This window comes from Pelodiscus sinensis, chromosome 32 (genome assembly GCF_049634645.1).
Source record: "Pelodiscus sinensis isolate JC-2024 chromosome 32, ASM4963464v1, whole genome shotgun sequence".
Classification (NCBI taxonomy): Eukaryota; Metazoa; Chordata; order Testudines; family Trionychidae; genus Pelodiscus; species Pelodiscus sinensis.
The window spans coordinates 11,637,865-11,656,929 of record NC_134742.1 but is presented as its reverse complement, the minus strand read 5'-3'; the positions used below and the strand labels follow the sequence as shown (position 1 = coordinate 11,656,929).

General features: G+C 52.9%; 1 protein-coding gene across 1 annotated transcript; it reads left to right on the top strand.

The window, feature by feature from the left end:
• The first annotated feature begins 3,921 nt into the window (after nt 1-3,921).
• Nucleotides 3,922-15,734, top strand: LOC106732246 (uncharacterized). Its single transcript, XM_075913475.1, has 5 exons — nt 3,922-4,077; nt 8,493-8,741; nt 10,324-10,575; nt 13,281-13,390; nt 14,381-15,734. Exons 1-5 carry the CDS (start codon nt 4,038-4,040, stop codon nt 14,387-14,389), a joined length of 660 nt encoding a protein of 219 aa, XP_075769590.1. The 5' UTR covers nt 3,922-4,037; the 3' UTR covers nt 14,390-15,734.
• Nucleotides 15,735-19,065: the final 3,331 nt, after the last annotated feature.

Below are 19,065 nucleotides of genomic sequence, written 5' to 3'. Positions count from 1 at the left end.
CTAGTCGGGGGTGACCTGATGTCCTGATTTTATAGGGACTGTCTTGGGGCTTTTTCTTACGTAGCTGCCTCTCATCCCCACTCTCGGTCCCAATTTTTCACACTTTCTAACCGGGCATCTCCCCTCCCCACACCCAACCTGTGCTACCCCAATGCCTCTGCTCGGCGCTGGGGAGACCACATCCAGAGCGTTGTGTCCAGTTTGGGGTGCCCCCCACTACAGAAAGGACGTGGACAAATTGGAGAGAGTCCAGCAGAGTAGGGCCCAGGACATATGGACTTACAAGGAGCTGGACTTAGACTCCAGAAGAGAAGAGCGAGGGGGGATTTTACGGCTTCCTTCAACTCCCTGAAGGGGAGGGTCCCAAAGGGGATAGAGAGAAGCTGTTCTCAGTGGTGGCAGATGGCAGAACGAGGAGCAATGGTCTCAAGTTGCAGCGGGGGAGGTCTAGGTTGGATATGAGGAAAAACTATTTCACGACGAGGGTGGTGAACCACTGGAATGGGTTCCCTATGTGGAATCTCCCATCGGTTTTCCCTGTAAGCTGAATGATTCGGTGGCCTCCCAAGAGAGATTCAAATGCTGCCCAGCTGATTAGCAGAGTGCCCATGTGTGTCTATGGGTGGTGCACAGCCACACATGTTTTGGTGCATGCACCAACATTTATTCCACACACAAATGGAAAAAAAATTAGAGGGAACATTGAGCTCCGTCCTTAAAGGTGTTTAAAGCGGGACATGAGAAAGCCCTGGCTGGGATGATTGAGTTGGGGTTGGATCTGCTTTGAGCAGGGGGTTGGACTCAGTGACCTGAGGTCTCTTCCAGCCTTCATCTTCCATGGCCATGTCTCCCGTCGCCACACCGGAGATCGATCTTCTGGCATTTGATTTAGCAGGTCTAGCAAAGACCTGCTCAATCGAACACGGAGGGCGCCTCCAGGCGGCCCCTCAATTCGCAAGGAGTAAGAGAAGCCGACGGGAGCGTTCGCGCCTGTTGGCCTCCCGCCGCAAAGGTATGTCAATTCCAGCTACATTATTTAGGTCGCTGGAGTTGGGTGCCGTAAGCCGGCCTCCCGGGTCTCATATAGACCTAGCCCTATGAGCCAATGATCAACGCTGGATTCCACATGCTGCAACACCACCGGTGGCCAGCAGGTGTCAGCCTTGCCTCGGTGCCCAGAGCCTTGCTCTGGTCTTAAGCCCCAGGAAGGGGAGGATGAGAGTGTGGGGGGGCCCAGGGCAGCACAATTTCGGGGGGGCCCCTCTCACCAGGTGTCTCCTCTCTCACCTGTGTTGCACTCGGCACATGTGCTCCTCCACCGTGCAGCGTGCGGTGCCGGGGAATCTAAAGTGCTGTATCCCTCCGCCCCTGAGCGCGGGGCCCGGGACAGCCTCCCCGCTCGCCCTGCCCTATATCCGCCGCTGGCCCCAGGAGTGGGATAACGGGGCAGGCAGGCTTGCAGGGCCGTTCCTGCAGATCGCTGGCTGACCCAGGAGAAGGACCCAGGCCCCCGCTCAGCCCTCCAGCCCTGGGGTTGGGGGGGACGGCCGGAGGATTGGCTGCATTTAAAATAACCCTGGTCTCCTGGCCCTTTAAATCTCCACCGGCGCCCTCGGTGGGGCTGAAAAGGCTGGTTGGGAGAGACAAGCCCAAGCTCCGCCCCTTCTGCCTGAGCTCCGCCCCTTCCACGTGAGGCCCCGCCCCTCCCCCAGGCACGGAATCGACCCCACCCGGCAATTCTGTCAGCACAACAGCCTGTTCCCCCGACTTTTATCACGCTTGAATCAGCTCCACCTACCCCACCCCCCCGGATGTTTTATTTTAAGGCTAATCTCGGTGGGAGGGGGCTTTGCTAGGGCGGCTGGGTTCCGCTTCCCGAGGGGGGGAGTCGTGTTTTCTGCCTTCACATCACCAGGGTGGGGGCCAGAGGGCTGCCCCCTCTCCGCTCCCGTGACTCCAGGAGTTAGGACTTCTGGCCGGGCCGGGGGCGTGGGTGAGTGGGGAGAAGCCAGGAGCAAGTTTTCTTCGCTGGGGCCGAGCCTGGACCATGGAGGCCTAAGACAGAAACGGACGAGATGATTGGGGCAGCAGGGACCAGGCACGATACCGGGCTAGATGGGCCCATGGATCTCATCCAAGTTTAACAGCTGATGCATCGGGGAGCACTCGCGCTGGGTGGGACTGGCTGTTGATCCCAGGGGAAATACGCAATTAGGGCCAATTGCCAAGACACCTCCGGGACTGGCTCATCCGGTGCATAAAGCTTTGGGGACCCAGCCCTTCCCCGGTGCTACTGCAAGGCCCCTTCGCCCAGCTGGAAAGACGGGACGGTAGCCTGAGTCACCAGCCTGGCACACTCCCTGATCAATACTTCATGCCTGCTCTGAGCCAGGGCCAGCCCGTTTCCTTAGACACCAAACCAGTGCGTGGGAACAGGCCACCGAAAGATCCCGTGGCTGCTGCTCCTTCAGTAGCCTCCCCAGGAATTTAAATTGGGGGGGGGGTTCGAATTTCTGGGGGGGTGTCAGGGCCAATGAGGGGTGAGACCGTGACGGTGAACGTGGGCTGTAGAGCACCATCATTCACAAAACTGGGGGAGTTGGGGAAATTCAGGGGGGTATACACCCCCATGGGGGGGGTGCAGGGAAATCCCTGTGCCTCTTAATCCTACCCCACTGGGGTAAAACAATTTAAGTTTCTTACAGGTACTGTCCTATCACACACATACATACGGGAGGCCTCAGGACAGGGGTGTGTGTGGGGGGGGGGTGATAGGACAGCACGTGTAAGAAATGTAAGTGTGGGGTGGGGAGTGGGGGGACTCAGGACAGGGGATCTGGGGGGTGTGGTGCAGGAGTCACGGTTGGGGTGTGTGAGGAGGGGCTCAGGAGTCAGGACAGAGAGCTGAGGTGTGGGGGGATCAGAGGAGGGGGCTGGGAGTGAGGGGGGCTGAGAGCAGGGAGGCTGTGGGGGGGCAGGAGTCAGGGGGCTGGGAGTGAGGGGCTGAGAGCAGGGAGGATGTGGGGGGGCAGGAGTCGGGGCGGGGGGCTGGGAGCGAGGGGATCAGAGCAGGGAGGCTGTGGGGGGTGGAGGGATCAGGACAGGGGGCTGAGAGTGGGGAGGGTGTGGGGGAGGAGGGATCAGGGCAGGGGGCTGAGAGTGGGGAGGGTGTGGGGGAGGAGGGATTAGGGCAGGGGGCTGAGGGTAGGGAGGGTTCAGGGCAGAGGGCTGGGAGTGAGGAGCTCAGAGGAGGGAGGCTGTGGGGGGGCAGGAGTCGGGGCGGGGGGCTGGGAGCAAGGGGATCAGAGCAGGGAGGCTGTGCGGGGGTGGAGGGATCAGGACAGGGGGCTGAGAGTGGGGAGGATGTAGGGGAGTGGGAAAAATGCCGGGTGGTTCCTTCGTACCGGAGCGGCACACCCAGGGCTCACGGCCTTACCTGCACCCCTGTGTACCTGCTACTCCTACTCGGTGCCCCTTGATCCCATCCCACTGCTATTCCACACACACCCCCACCCTCGCACTGGCGCCCCTCAATCCCTGGCCATTCCAGCCCATGTCACCCTATCGCCCTCTAGTGGCTGCCCTGGGAGAGTGGATAAAAGACATTCTATAGCCGTGCAGCTAGATTTCCAGGCCAACAGAGCCCCCCCACACACACACACCCCGGTGCAGTGTTGCTGCTGTACTGGTTCCCCACACACACACACCGCCACACCCCAGAGTCAGCTGCATTTCAGCCCCAGCTGAAGCAATCGCAGGATGTTATCCTCCCGGAGTTAATCCAGGTATGAGGAAACGGAGATGACACATTCTGATAGGAGAGGGTTTGGGCCCTTTCCTCCTCCTTCCAGTGCATGTGGAATATCGGGAAAAACACGCCTACGAGAAGACACCCGGAGAGGGAATGTAGGCAGGGCACCCCAGGGATACACCATCAGCCCAGCGCCCTTACAAATACAGCCGGGATCCCCGCCTGCCGGGACAGAATCCCGGGATACAGAGCATCTTGAGGAAGTCAGTTTCGACCTCTTGGAACAATGTTTCTCGGCGTCTTCCTTTTGGTGCTGCACTTAGCAGGTAGGTGTCTTAGACACCAGGCTGGGGCCAGGCGGGGCAAGGTGGCCTATTTGGGGGGAGGGAGGGAGGAATTGTGAATTGCATCCTGCTTTGGATATCCTGCTGTCAGGAATGTTCTGAAGGTGGGGACCCGCAGGCACGGAGAGGCAGCAAAAAGCGCCCTGACTTGCATTCCCTGTAAGCCGTGTGCTTGTGCAGCCACTCAGGAAAGATACCGATGCCGCCCAGCTGATGAGCAGAGCGCTCACAGCGAGGTTTGTGTTTCCACGGGTGGTGCACATCTGCTCCTGCCTTGGCGCACATAGAAAAAAATTATTCCGCGGGTGGATGAAAAAGCTTAGAGGGGACATTGGTCCTGATGGCTCACAGCCCTTTGCTAGGAACTGATCCTAGAAGTCCTCATTCCTAGTCCCCCTGTGTCCCTGCTTCTGCGCTCACTTGCCAGAATCACCCTTCCTTTCCCAGATTGGGGAATAAGACACAGGAGTCCACCGCAGCATTCCCTCATATAGCCCTTGTGCCCCACTTCCTTCCCAGAGCAGATCCCAGCCTTGCCCATACTCTGACACCCTAGACTCCACTCCTCTCCCACCACTCGGGACAGAACCCAGGTGTCCTGGCTCCAATCCCTCCGTGCTCTAACTCCTACACCCCACTGCCCTCTCAGAGCTAGAGACAGAGGCCAAGCCTCCTGGACTCAATGCCCTTCCTCTCCTCTAGCTCACCCCCCAGCCGGGAGACTAGACTCCAGGGCTGTGTCTACACTGGCCAGTTATTCTGGAAAATCAGCCGCTTTTCCGGAATAACTTGCCAGCTGTCTACACTGGCCGCTTGAATTTCCGGAAAAGCACTGACGATCTAATGTAAAATCATCAGTGCTTTTCTGGAAATACTATGCTGCTCCCGTTCGGGCAAAAGTCTTTTTCCGGAAAACTGTTCCAGAAAAGGGCCAGTGTAGACAGCAGAGATTTCTTTTCCGCAAAAAAGCCCCGATCGCGAAAATGACGATCGGGGCTTTTTTGCGGAAAAGCGCGTCTAGATTGGCCATGGACGCTTTTCCGGAAAAAGTGCTTTTCCAGAAAAGCATCCTGCCAATCTAGACGCGCTTTTTCCGAAAATGCTTTTAACGGAAAACTTTTCCGTTATAAGCATTTCTGAAAAATCATGCCAGTGTAGACGTAGCCCAGGAGTCCAGGGGATCTAAACGCTCTTGAAGCAATGGAATGAAATTGACCAAAAAAAAAGGGGGTACGTTTCCCAGCTGGATCAGACTTTTCCCTGGGGGGCGTGAGGTTCGTTAGCATGTGAGTTTTTCCCTAGCAGTGGGAACCCTCGAGAACAGGCTGAACAGGCCAGGGCCTGGGTGAAACGATGACCTAACCGAGAACCAGTCACTGGTTTCTCTGTGTCACCGCTGGGCGTGAGGGGAGGGAGGGGCAGGAATATTCTGACCAGGCCCTGCATCCAGAATCTCACCTTCGAATGGCTGATCTTGGAGGCCTCTTGCCTCTGGAGGAAGGCTGAGGTATGACAAATTAGGGAAGGATGGGCGTGACCAATTACAGCCTTGATCGAAGCGACGCTGGGTGAATTCCTGCCTCTCTCGTCTCATGAGCCTGGAGAGATCCTTAGAAATGAGCAAGAGGAAAAGGAGCTGAATTTACACAAACGCTAAGTAAGCTACAGCCGTTTAGAGCTTCAGATCACAAGGGGCCTCTAAATGAAAACCAAAATGATTAGTTTTTAGTTGTATCTTCACCTATGTACCAGTCTAGATGCAAAGATAAAGCTTTCTTATTTTTATTTTCATTTTCCTTTCTGTTCGAATAACACACATTTTGGGGGCAATGTGATGGGGCCTATTAAACCTGACATAGGGTTTTAGCATGTCTTAATCCAGCCCCAAACCATACGGCGACCTATTTGAGAGCATCAGAATTACTATGAGCCAAGAATGTCTCTCATCTGAGAGGGATTTTGTCACACGTGGACTTTGATGGAAAAAAGAGTCACCTGAGAATTTTTTTCCTCCACTGTTTGGGAAAATTCCCCGAGAAACAAAACAGAGGAAAGTGTTTCAATTCCAGATGAATTTTTTTAGTTTGCTTCCCGCTTTCGGGGTGACAGACAAGATGAAGATGATGAAAGTAAACCAAACCAAAACAAAAACAAAAACAAAAAAATGAGGATTTCCATTCTCAATTCCAAAACCGAAAGTCAAACCCAAAACCAAAGTGGCCAGTTGCAATATGAAAGGGGCAGGGAGGAAGATGTTTTACATTGATACAAAAGATTCAGTTTTGATTTTTCAAAACTTTTAATTTTTCAATGATAGAAAATGCTCCCAAAACAGACTTAAAAATATTTGCATTCTAAAAAGTCACGGCAGAGTCTCGTGGAAGTATTAATTTCGATACCTCACAATCCTAACCTCCTCTACAGACTGAGCTCTCCAGAGGGACTTCATCTCCCATGATGCACCACAGCCATGATGGGATATTTTGGGGGCTGATGGGAGTTGTAGTCCCCACCGGGGAACCCACCATATAGAGGAAAATGGAGGCATAGAACAGCTGAACTACAGCTCCTATGAGGCATCACGGTGTCATTTCAGAATGAAAATATTTCAGGTTATTCGAGCAAAAAAAGTCAAAATCATCCTTCCAACAGCTCCTGTTTTCCCAGCCAGCTTGAGACCCCCAGCCCCAGCTCTGTGGGTCAGTAGTCCCTTCCCAATGGGATGTCCCTCCCTTTTCAGCTGGCTGCATTGTGCCAGTCAAACAGACTACAGCACTGTCAATAGCCACAGGTAGCCCGACTGCAACCATCTTGGCTACCAGCAGCACCACGGCACTGGGCGAGGTCACTAGCACCAGCCAGCCGGCACCACCGACGCCCCTGCACCGATAGCGTGTAATCCAGTGTTTCTTAAACTTTTTAAGACTGAGGAACACCAAACAATAATTTTTTTATGGTGAACACCAAGGATTTCTTTTTTTGAGAAAAAAAAAAGCCTCCAGGGAAAAGTTGTTGAAAAAAAAAAAAAAAAGGAGGCTTGCCTCTTTAAGGACAGCTGTTTTGAATTGTGTTCTTTCCATGGCACACCTCCAACTGCCTTGCAGTTCCGAAGAAACACTTGAAGAAAACCCTGGTGTAATGTCACCGTGCCGCCACCAGCCATGCAGCCACCTCTGCACTGACCAACACCAGCTTCTTCTCGGGAGCAGAAAATGCCACCACCATTTTGACATTTGGGAACAGGCACCACTGCACTTGGTAGTGAGAAGAAACCCCTCTTGTTTGTCACCAGCCCTGGCTGCAATCGGAAACCATAAGGTTCCCCTGACAGATCACTTGGTGAGACCCCCCATGGAGTCCCCTCAGTTCTAGTCCTGTCCTCAGAGGATGCAAAGCTGTTACAACCCCAGCCAGGAAAATCTTACACCACAAACCTCATTAAGGGTGCCTATAATTGGCTCCCCTTAGCACACTATCAGAGAGTCTCATAACCTCTAATTAATTTCCCTGCGAGGCGGAGCTGGGCTATTCTCCCTGTTTTACAGTCAGGGAAACAGAGGCAGAGATGCAGTGACGTGCCCAAGGTCACAGAGAGAGGCTGTGGCGGAGCAAGGCATGGCCCTGGGGTTGCACACAGCTTAAGCCGGTGTTCTAACCACTGGACCGAGAGCCAAGACAACAGACATTGATCTCTTAAATGAAGACTTTGAGCATTACCAACATTTTTTCACCTCCCCATGAGCACTAAGGAAAAACGACAACGATTATTTTGTCAGCTGCTTCCTCTTTCAGGGTATTCAGGGAATCAGGAAAGATCTGCCTTAGAAAAGCCCCATCGGGCTTGTGGTGAATGAAGATGGGGGCATCTCAGTGTGGCTCCCAGCCTCCCGGGACGGTGCTCATAGACACAGGCAGGCCAGTATCTGCTCCCTGGAACAGTTGCTTTTCTGCTTCTTAGTAACACTAAGCAGTACTAGGAGAGTCACCCGATGAAATAAATAGGCAGCAGGTTTAAAACAAACACAAGGAACTTTTTCTTCACGCAGCGCACTGTCAACCTGCGGAACTCCTTGCCAGAGGATGTTGTGAAAACCAGGACTCTAACAGGGTTCAAAAAAGAACTAGATACATGTATGGAGGTTAGGTCCATCAATACTCATTAGCCAGGCTGGGTAGGAATGGTGTCCCTAATGTCTGTTTGCCAGAAGCTGGGAATGGCTGACAGGGGAGGGATCACTTAATGATTCCTTGTTCTGTTAATTCCCTCTGGGGCACCTGGCATTAGCCACTGTCGGCAGACAGGACACTGGGCTAGATGGACCTTTGGTCTGACCCAGTCTGGCTGTTCTTACGTTCTTAAGAAACACCTATCCAATGGGACATGCCTCTCTTTTTAGCCACCAGCTTTGCAGCACCGGCTGTTGATGTCTTAGGACAACCCATCGAAGAGCTCATAGATGTTAACAGCTGGCTGGACGACGGTTCTGGGTCCCCAACTGTCACCACAGACACTCCTATACAGGATACACCTGCCGTCACTGGATCCCCACCAGAGGTCACCTCTGCTCTGTCCAACACCAGCCCGTTATCAGGAACAGATGGTGCCACCACCGAAGCCGCAATGGAAACAGGCACTACTGCACCAGGTAGTGAGAAGAAATGTGTCACCCAACCTGCATCCAATCAGAGACCCTAAGATTCCCCCGACAGATCGTTTGGTGAGGTCCCCGTGGGGTCCTCCAGTTCTAACCCCATTCTTACAGGGTGCAAAGCTGTTACAGCCCCAGCCAGGAAAATCTTAGACCCAAAACTGCATTAAGTGTCAGTGGAAACCCTTAGGGAGTTTCACAACCTCTAACCTCCAAGGCGGAGCTAGGCTATTCTACCTGTTTTACAGTTGGGGAAACAGAGGCAGAGACGCAGTGACTTGCCCAAGGTCAAACAGGCAGGCTGTGGCGGAGCAGGGCATGGCCCTGGGGTTGGGCACAGCCTAAGCTGGTGTTCTAACCACTGGACCAAGAGCCAAGACGACTATCAGTTAAATGAGGGTATTGAGCGTGGCCCACGTTTTTTCACGGCCCCCTGAGAGTGAAGGGAAAATGACAAAAGTTTGAAAGTCCCCACAGCTGTGAGCTTTCTACCGGCACCTTCCCCTGCTGCCCCACCCCAGAGCTGGCTGCATTTCAGCTCCAGCTGAAGCAATCGCTGTGTTTACCAGTTTGGGGATCCTCGCCTGCGTCAGTCCAACTTCCTATGTGGAAATTGGCCACGTGGGGATGACACATTCTAACGCTCTCTTATTTTGGCAGCTTCCTCCTCTTTGGGGATATTTGGGGAGTTGGGGAAGACACAGCTTAAAGAAGACCCATAGGGACGGTGGGAAATGGAGATGGGGAATCTCAGGGACACAAACTCAGGGAAACTCAGCCCGCCTTCACTGCATTCCTCTTGCGCCAAAGCCTATGCAAATGAAGTGCAGATTAACATATTGCCGTGCTTCGTTTGCATCATTAATTAGGGGCCGTTTTTGCACAGAAAGGAGCCGTCTACACAGCTCCTCTTTGCGCAAAACCTTCTTGTGCAAAAATGGCCCCCAATTCATTATGCAAATGAAGCGTGACAATATGCTAATCCATGCTTTGTTTGCCTAGGCTTTTCCGCAAGAGGGATACAGTGTAGACGTGGCATACACGTGACACAGTGGGTCTCCCGGTCTCCCGGGACAGAGCTCACAGGCACAGAGTAACCCTGGCGGGCCGATCTCTGCTGTTTGGAACAGAACCTTTTCTGCTTCCCAATAACGCTAAGAAGAATAAGGAGCCACCCAACGAAAGGAATAGGTAGCACAACTAAAACAAACACAAGGACATTTTTCTTCACACAGCGCACTGTCAACCTGCGGAACTCCTTGCCAGAGGATGTGGCGAAGACCAGGACTTTAACAGCGGTTCAAAAAAGAACTAGATACATTCCTGGAGGTTAGGTCCATCAATGGCTATTAGCCAGGGTGGGTAGGGATGGTGCCCCCAGCTTCTGTTTGTCAGAGTTTGGGAATGGGCGACAGGGGAAGGATCGCTTGATGATTCTCTGTTCTGTTGGCTCCCTCTGGGATGCCTGGCCTTGGTCCCTGCTGGCAGACAGGACACTGGGCGAGATGCATTGTTGGTCTGACCCAGTCTGGCTGTTCTTACGTAACCCTTTCTCAATGGGACATCCCTCTCTTTTTAGCTATCAACGCCAACACCACCACACCGCTGCCCGTCGTACCTGATGGGTCCGCCACAACTGCTCAGGTTGCGGAAAGTACCACCACGCTGGTTGACGACAGCAACCCCACCCTTATACCAGACGCAGTTACTGAGTCCACAACACCGGTCAACAGCCAAGAGAACACCACTGCCCTGACCAACACCACCCTCATCCCAACAACGGACAGCAACACCACCGAATCGACAACGGAAACAGTCACCACTACACCAGGTATTGGGAAGAAAACCCCTCTTGTTTGTCCTAGAACCACAGAACCCTAGAACGGGAAGGGACCTCGAGAGGTCATCAAGGCCAGCTCCCTGCCCCCACGGTGGCACCAAGCCCCATCTAGATTACCCCTGACAGGTGTCTGTCCAACCTGCTCGTAAATATCTCCAGGGATGGAGATTCCACCACTTCCCTAGGCCACTCATTCCAGTGCTTAGCCACCCTGCTAGGTAGGAAGTTTTTCCTAATGTCACCAGCCAGGATGCATATGGAGACGGTAAAGTTTCCCTGACAGATCGTTCTGTGGCTCTCTCAGGAGACCCGCCAGTTCTATGTCCTATCCTCAGGAAGCTGTAATGCTGTTCTAGCCCCGACTAGGAAAATTCTTAGGCCAAAAACCTTATGATTTTAGCCCTACCAAATCCAGGGTCCGTGTTGGCCCATTTCACAGGTATAGGATTTCAGAAAGAGTCAATGTCATGATTTCAGCTATTTAAGCCTGAAGTTTCATGAAGTTGTTATTGTAGGGTTCTGTCCCCAAAGAGGTGCTGACCTATTCACGCCCCTTCCCACCGGTCTACCTGCCCATTGGCATACTATCTGTGAGCCTCACAAACTTTTAATGCAGTGGTTCCCCACCTTTTGGGGCTGCCGGGTGCCCAGGGGTGGGGATGCTCACGCGCCGCGCATCCGGGGGCGGGGCTGCACACACGCCACACGCCTGGGGGTATCACTGCACATGCGCCACGCACCCATGCCCTGGCGGGCGCCATGGTGCCCACGATCACCGCGTTGGGAACCACAGTTTTAATGTCTTTCCCTGGGAAGTGGAGCTGCTCAATTATCCCTATTTTGCAGAAGGGGAAACTGAGGCACAGACCAAGTGACTTGCTCAAGGCCACAGAGGAAGGCTGTGTCAGAGCAAGGGATTGCACTAGGATTTCACACCACTGGATGCAGCATTCACGAGATAGACATTGATCTGTTAAATAAGAGCATGGAGGTTTACCGACGGATTTTGAGAGTCTAGTTAGTGTGAGGTTAGAGGATAAAGGTTTGAAAGTCCTATTCATTGCAGGATTTCTAAAAACAGCCTTAATTCTGACCCTAAAACCCTACAATACTCCTTGCCTTGCTAAAATGCCAGGTTCCTCTCGGGGGGTTACCAAAGATATATCATATTTCAATCAACCCCAAACTTTCCGGCTGTGTCTACACTGGCCACTAATTCTGGAAAATCAGCCGCTTTTCAGGAATAACTTGCCAGCTGTCTACATTGGTCCCTTGAATTTCCGGAAAAGCACTGACGATCTCATGTAAAATCATCAGTGCTTTTCCAGAAAAACTATGCTGCTCCTGTTCAGGAAAAAGTCCTTTTCCGGAAAACTGTTCCGGAAAAGGGCCAGTGTAGACAGCAGAGATTTCTTTTCCGCAAAAAAGCCCCGATCGCAAAAATGACGATCGGGGCTTTTTTGCGGAAAAGCGCGTCTAGATTGGCCACAGACGCTTTTCCACAAAAAGTGCTTTTCCAGAAAAGCGTCCTGCCAATCTAGACGTGCTTTTTCCAAAAATGTTTTTAACGGAAAACTTTTCCATTATAAGCATTTCCGGAAAATCATGCCAGCGATTTTAAGAGGAATAAGGGACCTTTCGGAAAAGGCTTTATTTTCCGAAAGATCCCCGTCTAGACTGGCGCTTTCTTCCGGCAAAGCCCCGAGCCGGAAAAAAGCGGCAGCCATGTTTATACAAATGAAGCGGGGAAAATTTAAATCCCCGCTGTATTTGCAATTCCGACTTGTCTCATCTGCATCCCTTTTCCGGAAAAGGGGTCCAGTGTAGACACAGCCCAGATGTGGCCCGTTGACTGAATGTGACCCACGGACCATTAGTTTGCGGCCCCCAATGCAGTTTGGATTTTCGCGGGGCTCAACACACGGCCCACGGGTGGGAGCCAAAACAAAAAACAGAGTCTCTAGAATGGTTTTCTGTTGAGATGCGTTTTAGGAGTGAAATTCTTGGACTGTCATTGCTCAGTAAAAATTCTGTCCTGTGGGTGGAAATGGGGTCACTGTTGCATTTTATTAATAGCTGCAGAACCGACTTAAATGGGGCCTGCGTGCTGTGTAGTCTTGCCTTAATCTTTGTAGCCATGCCTGCCCGTGTGGAAGAAGCCATTTGCATATCATTGCATATAGATTTGCATGTATCTGCAACCCACCCTCGGCATGTGCTGTGAGTATCATTGTGGCCCCCAGGGCTTCCGAAGTTTAGTAGCCCGGAGCTAGCCCACCCCTGACGGATGCTTTTCTAACCTGCTCTGAAATACTTCCAATGAGGGTGTCTCCATGGCTATGTCTAGACTGCAAGCCTCTTTCGAAAGAGAGCGTCTAGACTGCACGCGGAACTTTCGAAAAAGCGGCTTGCTTTTTCGAAAGAAAGCACCCAGCGAGTCTGGATGCTCTCTTTCGAAGAAGCCCTATTTACATTCAAGAACGCCTGCTTTCGAAAGAGGCACTTTCGAAAGAAGGCGTTCTTCCTCGTGCAATGAGGTTGACCGCCGTCGAAAGAAAAGCCGCGTTCTTTCGATTGAATTTCGAAAGACCGCGGCTGCAGTCTAGACGCAGGTGACGTTTTTTCGAAAAAAGGCTACTTTTCCCGAAAAAACCCCTGAGTCTGGACACAGCCTATAAGGGTCCTTTTCTCTGTAGGGCCGGTTCCAGCACCGCCAGCGCTGCCGATCTGGGCGATTCTTGTGATCATTCTGTCGGTGGCTGCCATCATCGTTGCGGGCGTCATCGGATGCGTCGTCTGCTGCAGGGTAAAGCCTATGGGGAAGGGGAAGAGGCGTTGGCTGAGTTGGGGGCACCCCTCCTGGCTCCCCAGCTACCCCCGGGCGCTCAGCTGATGATCACTGGTCTTCCAGTGAAATCCCAAGTGTCACCATGCCATCCGCTGAGGAGCTGGGATGACCTGGCCGCTTCCGAAAGGGAGGGAGGGGAAGAACGGAGGAGCGCTCGTTAAAGGGGCGCAGTGCCATTCAGCTACCCCCAAAGCTCCTTACTCCATAAAGTTGACCTCTCAGGCAAGTCCACTACCTCCTAGAGAGGTAGCTCTGGTTTATATTGCCTCCGTAGGCTCCGCCCCTTCCCAGAAGCCTTTGTGAAGATTGGTTCATTGCTTGGGTTTGGGGTTCTTTTTTCCCCTCCCCCGTTGTCTCCTCCCCACCGTCCAATTGCCCTGAGACGGCAGGCGCTCCGCCCGCCGATTGCCCTGGAGCAAAACGGAATCTTTTCCGCGTGTGGCTATTTTGCCATTGGTGTGCGGAATAATGTGCTGTGCGCCGAGGCATGAGGGAATGTGCACCCCCAGCTGAAATATAAAACCTAGCTGCGGCAGGGGGGGTGCGCTGCAAATTCGCGAAGCGGCGTTACGCTCTCCCGCGCGGCCGCACCGCTGTCCCAGGCACCCCCGGTCTGGCGTTTCCAGGAATGAACGCTGTCATTAAAGTCTCAGCCCTATGATGAAACCCCCAGGGACATGTCCCGCCAAAATGGGCGGGACTCAGCTGAGCAGGCCGTTGAGGGCCCATGGCTGGATTGGCGGCTGAGCCAGATCCAGGGCTGGAGATGCTAGCCTGCTGGAGGGAGGGTGGGGATTCGATCCGGCATCAGATGGGAGTCGAGAAGATGCCACGATGCACCTACAGATTTGATCAGATGCAGTGGGGGGGGGGGGGGACGATGCCAAGCCAGAGGGGTGGGAGGTGCCCACCTAAACGAACGGTGACAATTCATTCTCCCCCTTCCAGAACTACTAAGCCCAGCTGACCGCAGTCCCAACCTGTGTCCAGCAACCCGGCCCACCTCCATTCAAGACAGCCTCGCAAGAAGGAACGCCATGAAGTAACAGGCCCCCCAAGGACGTCTCCTAAGGGGTTGGGTCACTCCTCACGCTGCATCCAGGGAGGACCAGACGTGTCCTCCCGGGAAACAGACCTGTGATTTTTCCTGGAAGCCAAATGAAATGCACAGCCGCAGGCTCTAAGCCAGCTCATCCCAGGAGTCCTGGCTTCCAGCCTCCCCCCGCCACACACACTAACCCTTGGACTTCACTTCCTCTCCCCCAAACAAGGAAGGAACCCAGGAGTCCTGACTTCCAGCCTCCCCCCTCCACACACACTAACCCCTAGACTCCACTTCCCCTCCCCCTGCACTCTAACCCTTAGACCTCACTTCCCTTCCCCCAAACAAGGAAGGAACCCAGGAGTGCTGACACTAGACAGGCCCCCACACCTCACCTGCTCCCTGTTCCTGGCCCAGAGCCGGGCCTCCTAGCTCTGAGCCCATGCACCCCAGCACTAACCCCAGAGCCGGGGCCAGCTCTCAGTCTAGCTCCCCTACTAATGCACTAAATTCCAGTCCCCTTCCCTAATGGGATAGAACCCAAAAATGTTGACTCCCACGCCCTCTAACCACTAGTCCTCCCTCCCTCCCTGAGCCAGGGGGAGAATCCAGGATCCCAACAGGAAGGAGAGCCAGAGAAATGGGGTGATCAGCTCTTCCCAGAATCCCCCTCTGGGCTCCATCACACGGAGACGCTCCCTTGGCTTTACCCCGTCCCAGAAGCCTTTGAGAGGACTGGTTCATTAGAACCAGCTGCTTGGGTTTGGGGTTCTTTTCCCCCTCTCCCATCGTCTCCTTCCCACAGTCCAATTGCCCGGAAGATCCTGCCACACGCAAGCCGGAGGAGGAAGCTCAGGCGGCCGACTGCCCTGGAGCAAAATTTCCTTCCTAGCTTTTCCATCCTTGTGTGCATTTGTTTCCGGCCAAGTGCAGAATCAATGTTTACGCGCGCGCTGAGGCACGGGCGGACGTGCACCACCAGCCGAAACAAACCATCTAGCTGTAGGTGCTCTGCTAATCAGCTGGACCTACCTGCCGTAAGAGCAGGCGTGGGCGAAATGCACTTTGTGGGGAGCAGGATTGGGTGAGGGGAAGGAAAACACCCAATCTCTCGTCAGTTTCCCAAGAGGAGCAAAGACCTCTCCTGGGGTAATAAAAGGGGCCTGAAATTAATATTTAATCCATTATTTAATTAACAATTGTCTGAATTCCTGCAATTGTCTGAATTCCACTTATGAATATATACGATCTACAAGCCGACCTTTTTTGTTTGTTTTGGTATCCTGGGGGGGGGGGGGGGGGGTGGATCTGTCTCTCTCCTGAAGGACTGACGGGAAGGAGCTAAGGTTTTGCGTGTGTCAGTGGTGATAGTGGGTCTTGCAGGACAGGAGCCAGAAGACCCACGCAGGGAGGAGGGGGGCTGTAGGATTTGTGGGGCCCTACCCGGTACGATTACACTGGTACCGCTAGGCCGGAGGGCAGACCCGGGGAAGGGGGGAGAAGATGATGACGTTTTAGAGCTGTGATTTCATAGTCTTCACCAGCGCACTGAAGAAATATTTTCAAAACCAATTTTAAACTAAGGTCCCGTCGACGAACACAGAACATTCCGAAAGTGACAGGATAGACCTGGGCTTGGCAAAGGCCTGTTAAATGTTTTCATGGCCCCTTGAGTGGCTTTTTCACTGGGGTGGAACACACCCATGCTGTACAGGGATCTTTCGCCCCGTGCTAATGTAAGCGGGGGAATGATCCCGCTATTGTGGGGAACTTTCCTGGCTTCTATACACCCCGGTGAAATGAACCAGCGAAAGGATCTGAGTCCCCGCTCCCACTTCCTTTACCCCACGGCTTCCCTGATCCTGAGGGCTCCCCCTCCACTCTCCTGAGTAGCAGAGCCCTTGAAACCCCAACAAGACTGGGCCCAGGTTTCCTGGGGCTTAATCCCTGACCTTGTAGTCACTAGGGGCAGGAGTTAGGGTGTCCCCACTCCGAGGTGCTCTCTTTACACTGCCGGCCTTCTTGGCCCAGTGATCACTTCATAAGGTTCAAAGCAAATACAATTTATTAAACAACAACTGATTAAAGAGAATAGAATAAGACAAAATGAGACTGGTTAAATGAGAACACACAGCCCTGCTCTGTAGCACAGGGACATCAAAACAGCAGCCTGCAGAGTATAAGGACAGTTCACAGTCTCTTCCTTACAGGCCCCTTAGAGGCCCTGGATATGCTGCAGGGGGGCTGCAGGCTGGACACGCTTGCTCTGGCAGTGACCACACAGCCTCAAGCTCGAAGTGGCCAGACCCCTCTCCCAGTCCAGAGCCTCTCCCCACACTTTGCAGTTCCCAGCTGCTCACCACATCCAGCTGCAGGCTGTGCTGCTTGGCCAGTTCCAGCTCCTTGTGTTGCTTCTCTGTTCCTTTTGGCTCTCTGAGCACTGCCAGTCTGCTGCTCAACACAGGGTATGCGCTCTTGAGCTGTGTGTGTCAGGCTCAGCTGCTGCAAAAACTGCCCCTCAGCACACAGCTTGCTTTGCTAGTCTCTCAGCTCCCTGTTTTTGCAGGACTTCTTCATACAGCTTGCACTGCTCTTTTCAGCTCTCTGTCTTTGCAGGACCTCTTCTGCACACAGCTTGTTTGTTCAGAGACAGAGAGAGAGCCAGAACAATCCCAGCTCACAGGGAGGACGGGTCCTGGCCTCTTGCTGTCCTCACTGGCCTGTCCAACCTGTCAATCAGGCTAAGCTGGAGTGTTGGCTGCTTTCCATTGTCTCTGGGGTCTGTCAGTCTCATGAACTCTTCCCCTTCAGATACTGGGAGCTGGCAAACCAAAAACTCCCACAGAGTTTTAGTAAGGGGTAACAGTCCCCTTACACTAACATGCAGCTGATTCTGGGGTGGAACACAACAGCAGTATAACAGACACACAGTCAAGCTGTAAAGGAATCTTTCGCCTAGTGCTGACTCTGGGGTGGAACACAACAGCAGTATAACAGACACACAGTCAAGCTGTAAAGGAATCTTTCGCCTAGTGCTGACTCTGGGGTGGAACACAACAGCAGTATAACAGACACACAGTCAAGCTATACAGGAATCTTTCGCCTAGTGCTGACTCTGGGGTGGAACACAACAGCAGTATAACAGACACACAGTCAAGCTATACAGGAATCTTTCGCCTAGTGCTGACTCTGGGGTGGAACACAACAGCAGTATAACAGACACACAACAATGCTGCACAGGGATCTTTCACCTGTTGCTAATATGCGGCTGACTCTGGGGTGGAACACAACAGCAGTATAACAGACACACAGCAATGCTGTACAGGGATCTTTCACCTGTTGCTAATATGCGGCTGACTCTGGAGTGGAACACAACAGCAGTATAACAGACACACAACAATGCTGCACAGGGATCTTTCACCTGTTGCTAATATGCGGCTGACTCTGGGGTGGAACACAACAGCAGTATAACAGACACACAACAATGCTGCACAGGGATCTTTCACCTGTTGCTAATATGCGGCTGACTCTGGGGTGGAACACAACAGCAGTATAACAGACACACAACAATGCTGCACAGGGATCTTTCACCTGTTGCTAATATGCGGCTGACTCTGGGGTGGAACACAACAGCAGTATAACAGACACACAGCAATGCTGTACAGAGATCTTTCACCTGTTGCTAATATGCGGCTGACTCTGGGGTGGAACACAACAGCAGTATAACAGACACACAGTCAAGCTGTAAAGGAATCTTTCGCCTAGTGCTGACTCTGGGGTGGAACACAACAGCAGTATAACAGACACACAGTCAAGCTATACAGGAATCTTTCGCCTAGTGCTGACTCTGGGGTGGAACACAACAGCAGTATAACAGACACACAGCCAAACTGTACAGGAATCTTTTGCCTAGTGCAAACATGCAGCTGACTCTGGAGTGGAATGCAACAGCAGTATAACAGCCACACAGAAACGCTAGACAGGGATCTTTCGCCCTGTGCTAACATGCAGCTGACTCTGGGGTGGAACGCAACAGCAGTATAACAGACACAGAGCAACGTTGTACAGGAATCTTTCACATCGTGGTATTATGCGGCTGATTCTGGGGTAGAACATAACAGCGCTATGTCTACACTGCAGGCTTCTTGCACAAGGGTGTGTCCACACTGCCACGTGCTTTTGCGCGAGAGTATCCATGGCAACGTGGACGCTCTCTTGCGCAAAAAAGCTCTGATGGCCATTTTAGCCATAGGGGTTTCTTACGCAAGAAACCTTTGTTGCCTGTCCACACTGCCTTCTTGTGCAAGAGGGCTTATTCCTTGGGGGGAGAGAAATAACTCTTGTGCAAGAAGCCCACTATTCCGATGCTTTACTGTAAACTTACTTGTGCAAGAATGCACATGCGATGTAGACGCTCCGCACGCTTTTGTGCAAGAACGTCCACTCTTGCACAAGAAGCCCGCAGTGTAGACATAGCCCGGCAGTATAACAGACACTCAGCAATACTGCACAGGGATCTTTCAGATGCTCACATGCATCTGACTCTGGGGTGGAACACAGCAGCCGTATCACAGCTGCAAAGCTGTGTTGC